A 9,622-nucleotide genomic window follows, 5' to 3' on the forward strand; every position below is an offset into this window, starting at 1 on the left:
CATACTAGAATTTTTATGAAAAATAAAACTATACTTTTTATGTTTCAAAAGTAGTGTTTACATTGTGCATCAATCCTGAAGGCTTAAATTTTTTTTTTATTTGTTTAAAAATTGTTGAAAGTAACAGGGTCAACTTGAGGCCAGGCTTGAATGCCATTAGATATAATTTCATCTCAGATATCAGCTTCTTAATTTTGTTTTTCCACCCAGAAACTTTGGTTTCTATATTATCTACACTTGGATGGGCCCATACACACATTGACTTTTTTTTTTTTTTTTAAGTTTGTCACAGTAAAGTTAGAGGTAGAATAAGTCTGGACCAAACTTCCTGGGTACATATTCTGGCTGTGCCGCTTACTTAGGCAAGCTAGCTGTTACTTACGCAAATTCCTTAACCTCTTTCTCAGTTAACCTCATCTGTAAAATATAAATAATCGTAGATGCCTTATAGAGTTGAGGTGAAGACTGAGATAAATATGTAAATTGCTTAAAACAATCCCTGGTGTGGTGCTGTAGGATAAGACCTGGGTTGTTAACCACATGGTCAGTGGTTTAAACCCACCAGCTGCTCCTCAGAAACCTTATACAAACAGGGTCGCTTGGAACCAACTTACACCACTAAACAGAAAAGTTATAATCATAATTTCTAGATTATTGTTGTTGCTAGGTGCTGTGGATTTCTGGCAACTCCATGTGTTGCAGAATAGAAGGGTTCCATGTGGAGGTCTGTTGTGATGCTCTAAGATAAGCACTAGACTGCTAACCTTAAGGTCAGTGGTTCAAACCCACCCGCCGCTCCTCAGAAACGCTATACAGGATCGCTGAATCGAAACTGACTCAATGGCCCACAAGGACTGGGAATCTCAGATTTCGTTTGTTCATTTTATACCATGTTTACAGCATCCTGATGTAAGAAACAGAATGCAAACTTATTGGGCCCTTGGTTTGGTCAATCACGAAAATATGCACGTTCACTGTCACTATCATTAAAATTTTCCTCTTAATTCCTTCTAGTCAGTCTAGGAAACAGTCATGTCTTTCTGGGCTGGATGAGAAGAGAGTGGTTTCACCCAAAGTTGTGCCTGACAACCCCAATGATTACTACATTTATTTTGGAGACGCTGGTATTCTTCTCCCTTCGACACATCCTGTTGACAAACACTGTAAAACCGAATTTCAACACTATGCAACTGATTTTAGGGAGTTGTCAATACTTTACCGTCACGTCATTGCTTTCTCCGTAGAGAGCAACTGACAGGCTGGTGCAAGCGTTTAAATAAGGCGCTCCCGTTTCATTGGCCAGTGACTGCCAATCAACTGCTCAGTGATTGGCTCTGTCATCAGGTGGGCGGTGTCCGGAGGCGCTGATTGGGGAGGCGGGAGGTTTAAACGGAGGCAGAAAGCTCTGATTGTTTGGCATCACTGGGGTTTGCACAGTTGCGAGCTGAGTTTCCTTTTTTTTACTTCTCGGGTGTCGGTGGGCGAGTTTACTTCGACTACCGCCACTGCCTCGTCTTGCGGGAAGCCGTTAGCAGCCTCCTTGGAGATCCCGGCGGGATCTCGGAGCCGTCATGGCGACCCGGCGTGCGGGGCGAAGCTGCTGGGAGTTGAGCCCCGTGGGGCAGAGGACGTCTGCCGGGCTGTGCGGTCCCGGGGCCGGAAAAGATGCAGCCTCCCCGCCTGTCCTGTCGCTCAGCCACTTCTGCAAGCCACCGTTCCTCTGCTTCGGGGATGTTCGCCTGGGAACCTCTCGGACACTATCTCTGGCCATAGACAATCCCAACGAGGAGGTGGCGGAAGTGGAGATATGCCGTTTCCCGGCAGCGGACCAGGGCTTCAGCGTGTCGCAACGCAGTTTCCTGCTGCAGGTAAGTGATGGGAGCCCGACCGCTGCCCACCTGCCCCTCCAACTCACCGGCCACCCTGGTTCAGGGGACAGGGCTTGAAAGGGCCCCCTCACCACCCGGGACCTGGAGGGAGAGGGGGAGGCACGGAATTCCTTGACTCCTGTGTTGAATGCCTGGGAAAGCGGTCACTTAGATGGGGACACAGTTCTAAAACATTTTTATAGACTTTGTGTCGCAGTTGTAAGTGTTTAGATGGTGGTGTACCGTCGAGTCAGTTCCGACACATAGCGACCCTGTATACCGTTTCCGAGGCTGTACATCTTATTTGAACTTCGGTTTTGGTGCTGTAAAATTAGCACCGGACTGTGAACCACAAAATCAGCAGTTAAAACTAACCAGCTGCACCTGGGAAACCCTATACAGGTTCGCTTAGGAACCGACTCTAGGCACTTTACAATAACATCATCTTTACAGGATTAGAAAGTCACGTTATCTCTCCCGCGGAGTGGCTGGTGAATTCAAATTGCTGACCTTGCAGTTAGCCCAACACATAACACAAGCTGCTAACCAAAAAGTCTGTGGTTTGAAACATGTCAGCTCCCAAAAAGAGTGCAGCCTTAGAAACTCCAGTTTTACTGTGTCCTATAAGGGTGCTATGAGTCAGAATTTCGTGTGAGGTTTGGTTTGATTTTTGTCTGTTAAATGTTCTTACTGGTCGCAAGGCAGGACTCATTCACAGTTGAATCAAACACTGCTTGGTATGCACCGTTCCCAGGATCTGACTGTAGTGATTAATGTTTTCAGCAGTTCACTGCCAGTCTTTTCTTCCTAGTCTATTTTAGTCCGGAAGCTCCACTGAAACCTGTTCAGCCTCATAGCAACCCACAAGAGAGCTTCCACTGATAGATGGGTGGTGGAAGTGTGTGAGGTGTACTCACTGTAATCCAACCGGTATGGCAGACAAGAATGGAACCATTGAGCCACCTCTGTCCTCCTTAAATAAAGATGGGTGTTCAATAAACCTCAGGCATTGTGAAATGCTCTTGCAGTTTTATTGTCAATACTCATTTTTAAAAACAGAAGATAACCCAGGAGTACATTGGTGAGCACAGTATTTCCATGTGTTTTCTGTCAGCCACCTTAAGAAGCATTTGAATTTCTATAGGTATCCTCAAAGTGTGATGAATTTTGTTGTGTTTTTTTTTTTTTTTTTTTTTTTTTTTTTCTGGCGAAAGAGTGAACTTAGTTTTGGCTAAATGTTACAACAAAAATCTAGAGTTGTTCTCATCATGCATGTGTAGTGTGTATGCACACTTTAGTATTTCAAAACACCTATTTTCTCCTTTGCTGTCAGTATAGTTTTGGTGATGAATCAGATTTCACCTTATCAATATTGTTTCATTAGCTTTTACTGTATTACATTGGCCAGAGTGATTACTCTCATCAAAATCCAGAAAATTTATGCTGTGGTCTTTCCATAGATTTGTTGTTGCTAAGTACCATTGTTGTTGTTGTTATGTGCCGTGGAGTCGGTTCTGACTTGTAGTGACCCTACACGGGGTTTCCGAGGCTGTAAATCTTTATTGGAGGAGACCGCCTCATCTTTCTCCCGCGGAACCACTGGTAGTTTCAAACTGCTGCCCTTGCGGCTCGCAGCCCAATTCGTAACCACTACGCTTCCAGAGCTAAGTACCATAGGTGGTGGTTATGTGCCATGGAGTTGGTTGCAACGCATAGCGACTGTACAAGGTTTCCGAGGCTATAAATCTTTACGGGAGCAGAAAGACTCATCTTTCTCTTCGCTGGTAGTTTCGAACTGCTGACGCTGAGGTTTGCAACCCGATTTGTAACCACTACCCTACCAGAGTTCCTGAGTACCATAAAGTCAGTTCTAATTCATGGTGTCCATGTATAGGGTTTCTGAGGCTGTCAATCTTCACAGGAGCAGAAAGCCTCATCTTTCTTCCCTAGAGAAGCTGAGTTTGAACTGCCAGCCTTTCAGATAGTAGGCCAGTGCTTATCCTACAGTGCCACCAGGAGTCCACAGAGTAGAACCTTTGAAAGTGTGAAAATAAACTGTGATGTCAGACTGCCTGGCTTGGGTTCTAATTACCAGCTGTCTGACTTTGGGCAAGATACTTAAAGCTTTCTTGACAAGGTCATGTCATTATAAAATCTGCGTAATCATAGTACTTGCATTCTAGTGATAATTATGAGCTTATCCTAGGGCTAAAGAATTTATAAGATACTTGCACATATGACTGGAACATAATAAGTGTTGTGTACTCTGGACCATCTGAAATGTCTATGGTGTTGGCTATTGTTTCTGTGGTTAATTGTTGTTGTTGAGTGCTGTTGAGTTGGTTCTGACTCATAGCGACATGTATAGGGTTTTCAAGACATCAGTTTGAAAAGAGTCCTTATCAGAGCAGCAGTAATTGTAAAATCCATGCAATGACAAACATGGGATTTATGGTGAAGCTTGGTAGTCATGAAAATATGAGGGACCATCAAAAAGTTCATGGAAAATGAATATCATGAAAAATTAAGGATTCAATTTTTTTTTTTTGCTGCAAAATAAACTGGTGTGGTGCCATAGGATAAGTGCTTGACTGCAGGGTTGGTTTGAATGGCAAGATCAGTGTTTCAGACTCACCAGCAACTCCTTGGAAACCTTATACAGGCTCACTATGAGCTGGAAACATCTTGACAGCACTTAACAACAAAAACTTCTTGTACGTGTTGTCAGGAGGGAACAGTCTCTGGAAAAAACATCATGTTTGTTAAGGTGGGTGGTGGTGGTTATCTGCTGTGGAGTTGGTTCCGACTCATAGCGACAGGGTTAAAGTAGAGGGCTAGCGAAAAAGAGAAAGATCCCCAGCAAGGTGGATGGACTTACTGACTGAAATAATGGGCTCTAACAACCATTGTGAGGATGGTGTAGGACCAGGCAGTAGTTTGCTCTGTTGTGCATAAGGTTCTATAAGTTAGAGCCTAACAACAACTTCTTATAATGTGTCTGAATAGGAACTGGTTTGAGACACGAAGATAAGACATCAGTTTGAAAAGAGTCCCTTATCAGAGCATCATGAATTTCAAAATCCACACAATAACAAACATGGAATTTATGGTGATGCTTGGGTGAAAAAGGGTGAAATCATTGATGCTTTTTGAAAAGTTTATGGGGACAATACCCCAAAGAAATCAGCAGTTTACAAATGGGTAACACATTTTCAGAAGGGATGTTATAATGTTGAAAATGAAGTCTGCAGGAGCAGACCATCCACATCAGTTTTCGAGGAAACCATTATCTTGCTCGTGACCTAATTGAAGAGGGCCAGTAATTAACAGCATGAATCATTGTTTGGTACTGTAGGATAAGCACTGGACAAGGTTGGTGGTTCAGCTCACCGGCTGCTCCATGGAAGTCCTATACAGGGTCGCTATGAGTCAGAACCGACTCAATAGCGCTTAACAACAACGATAACTAACAGCAGAAACAATAGACAACACCATAGATATTTCAGTTGGTTCAGCTTACACAATTCTAACTGAAAAATTAAAAGTTGAGCAAACTTTCTGCTTGATGGGTACCATAATTCTTGCACCCAGATTAGCTATAGATAGGAGCAGAACTTTCAATGAAAAATTTAAACAAGTGGCATCAACATCCTGAAGCATTTCTTAGAAAAATTGTAACAGATGAAGCATGGTTTTACTAGTACTATCTTGAAGATTTGATGTGGCCATCCTCTATTCTTTTTTTTTTAATGTTTTATTGTGAATTATGTGACAGTTTACAGGGGAGAACATTACCTTTACATTCATCTTATCATATACTGTTTCATTGCCATGGTTACGATCCCCTCCATGCATCATCAACCAACCAAAGGGTACATCCTAAAGTCCTGCCTCCCCCCACCCCCCCTTGCCCTCCTTGGCCGCCCCTCTCCTGGTCATCAGCACACAGACCCTCTCCTTCTCTGGGTCTAAAGTCCTCAGCTGCTCCATCTCTCCATGCCATCATCTCTGTCTCCATCTCAGGGTTCACTGCTTCTCTGGATAGGGTTCTGCTCTCTGCTCTTATCCCTTGATGGTCCCAGGGACCTCCGCTCCTAGACTGCAAAGTTAATCACTTCCCTTCTTGCCACAAAATGTCTACCTTTACATTTACAACCCTCACAATCAGTCCTAATAACAATTGTTAACCATTGTATCACAAGAGACCAACCCGCATTTCCTTTCATCATCCCCACCTAGACAGATTGGATACTACTCAGTGGAGATTCTAGCTTCCTCCACACACTGTGGATCTAAGTTCCCTCTTGAAAGCTTGTAAGCCAGTCACTTCTTGCCTTTGTAGCACCCCATTTTGGATAGCCAGTGTCCAAGTTACCCATCCCTGTCTACTCTGTGTGGAGGGGGTGGGAATGCTCCTCGCTGTAAAGATTTGTTCCCTCTTTTGGACTACTGCATCCATAGGTGTAGGTCAAATTCATCAAATTGTGTCAGATTACTCTTTTTTTCCTCTTCTTTCTTCTAGTTGAGCTCTGATCATTCAGTCATTGAAGCCAGGTCAAGTGGGTATTATCTGCAAGTGTGGGTGTTCTTGTGCATATGTCCTCTCTTCTTATCAGCTGGATGTTTCACTCTCCACTCTAGTCCTCTGTGGCTATGTCACTGACTCTGGGCCTAAGAGTCCCCAGATCTTGCCACACTGCTGGCCAACCAGGTCTCCACCCGGGTTCACAGAAGTCTATAGAACTTTGTAGGGCTTAGCTCGCAGCTTCATTGCTGTTTTTCCCTAATTTCCCCTTATTGGTGACGAATGTGGTCACCAATCAGAGCATGTATTCCCATTGAGTCTTAGTCTTGGAAGGGGGTTTACTTTGAGGGGACCCGACTCCTTGCCTTGATGTCTCCTGGGCGAGCAACTTGCTTGTTCTTGTAGTAATCAGTCGGTCTCCCTATATTGTTCAGTATTTTTTTTCCTATCAGTCTTTCTTTCAAGAGGTATCTTCTGTTCTTCAAGCTGCTCCAGGCTGGTCTGCTTGTCCTTTCAAGAGGAAATTTCCCACCTCTGAAGATTCCAGATGCTGGTGAGGATTCCACTTATATTCTTACGTAATGCAGAGGCTCCGCAGGAAGCCTCATTCACTGGGCATATTGTAGCCCCATTTTAGGTATTCCAATCAGTCATAGGCAGAAGACGGTCTTATAAGCTTACTATGATATTTCTGGCTATTCCTTTCTCTCCCCTTCCATTGTTTATTTTATAATGTAATGCAAGGAAAACCAAGATTCAAAATACAACCAAGCATCTTAACATTATTTCCCCCCTTTTCCCCATTCCAACTATGTCTTAATCCCTGTGTCCCAGAGCCCTGTTGTTCCAAGGTTGTGCATACATCATTATTTACCTCTGTCCCACTTAGCCCATGCAAACCTGCCTAATTGTTCTCTTACCTGCTTTTTTCTTCCATTTCCCTCTCCCTTTTTGTATATTGCCCCCCTGCCCTGCACTCAAACTATCCTGTGCCTATTCCCTGCCCTATGCTCCACCTTTCCTTCCCTCACCCCCCACATCCCAGCAGCCAGCAAAGAATCCCCCCACCCCTCTTTAGTATATGTTCTTTTTCTTAGTCTTTCACAGTAGTGGTCCTCTGCAGTATTTCTCCTTTTGTGACTGACTAATTTCACCCAGCATAATGTCCTCAAGGTTCATCCATGTTATGTGGTGGTTTGCAGCTTCCTTGTTATTCTTCAAGGTAGCATAGTATTCCATTGTGTATATGTACCAAAGTTTGTTTATCCATTCTTCAGTTGATGGGCACTTATGCTGTCTCCATCTTTTTGCTATTGTAAATAGTACTGCTATGAACATTGGTGTGCTTATATCTACTCATGTTATGGCTTATATTTCTTGTGAGTAAATATCAAGTAGAGGAATTGCTGGATCATAAGGTATTTCTATTTGCAATCTTCTGAGGAAGCGCCATATTGCTTTCCAGAGAGGTTGGACCATTTTTCAGTCCCAGCAGCAATGCAAGAGAGTGTACCAGTCTCTCCCAATCCCGCCAGCATTTATTGTCCTCTACTTTTTTGATCTTTGCTGTTATTGCTAGTGTGAGATGATATCTCATTGTTGTTTTGATTTGCATCTCTCTAATGGCTAGTGGTTGTGAACATTTCTTCATATGTTTGTTGGCTGCCTGATCTCTTCCTCGGTGAAGTGTCTGTTCATATCCTGTGCCCATTTCTTGATTGGGTTATTTGTCTTGTAGATGTAGTTTCCTATATATTTTAGAAATGAGTCCCTAATCTGATGTGTCGTTGCAAAAGATTTTTTCCCAATCTGTGGGTTCCGTTTTCACTCTTTTGGTGAAGTCTTTTGATGCACATAAGTTTTTAGTATGTCTCACTCATCTGTTTTGTCTGTTTTTATTTGTGTACTTTTCAAAATGTGTGGCAGTCTGTATATACCCTGAATTAACACCCTCACATTTTTCCCTATTTTTTTCATTGATAACCTTCATAATTTGGGGATTCACATTTAGATCTTTAATCTATGCTAAATTCATTTTTGTATGGGCCATGAGGCAAAGGCCTTGTTTCAGTCTTTCGCATATCGCTTTCCAGTTCTCCCAGCACCATTTGTCAAAGAGATTGTCTCTTCCCCATGCAATATGCTTAGGCACTTTGTCGAAAATCATTTGGCTGTATGTGGTTGGGTTAATTTCTGGATTCTCGATTCTGTTCCATTGATCAATGTATTTTTCATTGTACCAGTACCAAGCTGTTTTGACCACTGTAGCCATGTAGTAAAGTTTGAAATCAGGGAGTGAGAGACCTCCAACCTCGTTCTTCCTGTTTTTTAAGCAGTGCTTTGCTTTTCCTGGGTCTCTCTCCTTTCCATATAAATTTAGTAATTGCCATTTCCATCTCTTTGAAGAATGTTGTTGGAATCTGGATTGGGATTGCATTGTATGTGTAAATTGGTTTGGGCAGTATTGACATTTTCACGATGTTGAGTCTTCCTATCCAGGAACATAGTATGTTCTTCCACTTCTGTAAGTCTCTTTTGGTTTCCTGTAGTAGTGATTTATAATTTTCTTTGTATAAGTCCTTTATTTCTCTGGTTATGTTTATTCCCAAATATTTCATCCTTTGTGTGGCTATTGTTAATGGTATTGCCTTCCTAATGTCCATTTCATCGCTATCGCTGTTGCTATAGAGAAATCCAACTGATTTTTGTATGTTGATCTTATACTCTGCCATTTTGCTGAATCTTTCGATGAGGTCTAGTAGTTTTTTTTACTGAGTCTTTGGGGTTTTCTATGTATAGGATCATATCATGTGCAAATAAGGAGAGTTTTACTTCCTCCTTGCCAGTTTGGATGTCTTTAATTTCTCTATCATGCCGTAGAGTTATATGTATGTACAATATTGAATAGGAGTGGTGATAAAGGGCATCCTTGTCTGGTGCCTGTTCTCAGGGGGAAGGCTTTCAGTTTCTCTTCATTGAGCGTGATGTAGGCTCTTGGTTTTGTATGTATGCTCTTGATTATGTTGAGGAATTTCCCTTAAATTCCTACTTTGTTGAGTGTTTTTATCAGGAATGGATGTTGGATTTCGTCAAATGCCTTTTCTGCATCAATTGATATGATCATGTGGTTCTTTTCCTTTTTCTTTTTTATATGATGGATTATCTTGATTGTTTTCCTTATGTTGAACTATCCTTGCATTCCCCCCCCCCCTTTTTTTTTAAATGTTTT

General features: G+C 42.4%; 1 protein-coding gene across 1 annotated transcript in view; it reads left to right on the forward strand.

The window, feature by feature from the left end:
• Positions 1 to 1,571: 1,571 nt before the first annotated feature.
• Positions 1,572 to 9,622, forward strand: part of ASPM (asp (abnormal spindle) homolog, microcephaly associated (Drosophila)) — a 92,919-nt gene continuing 84,868 nt past the window's right edge. The window contains exon 1 of the mRNA XM_006834234.1: positions 1,572 to 1,868. Within this exon, the coding sequence (XP_006834297.1) occupies positions 1,572 to 1,868 (297 nt within the window). The remainder of the gene's footprint in view (positions 1,869 to 9,622) is intronic.

The sequence above is a fragment of the Chrysochloris asiatica genome, unplaced genomic scaffold, assembly GCF_000296735.1.
Source record: "Chrysochloris asiatica unplaced genomic scaffold, ChrAsi1.0 scaffold00009, whole genome shotgun sequence".
Taxonomy (NCBI): Eukaryota; Metazoa; Chordata; class Mammalia; order Afrosoricida; family Chrysochloridae; genus Chrysochloris; species Chrysochloris asiatica.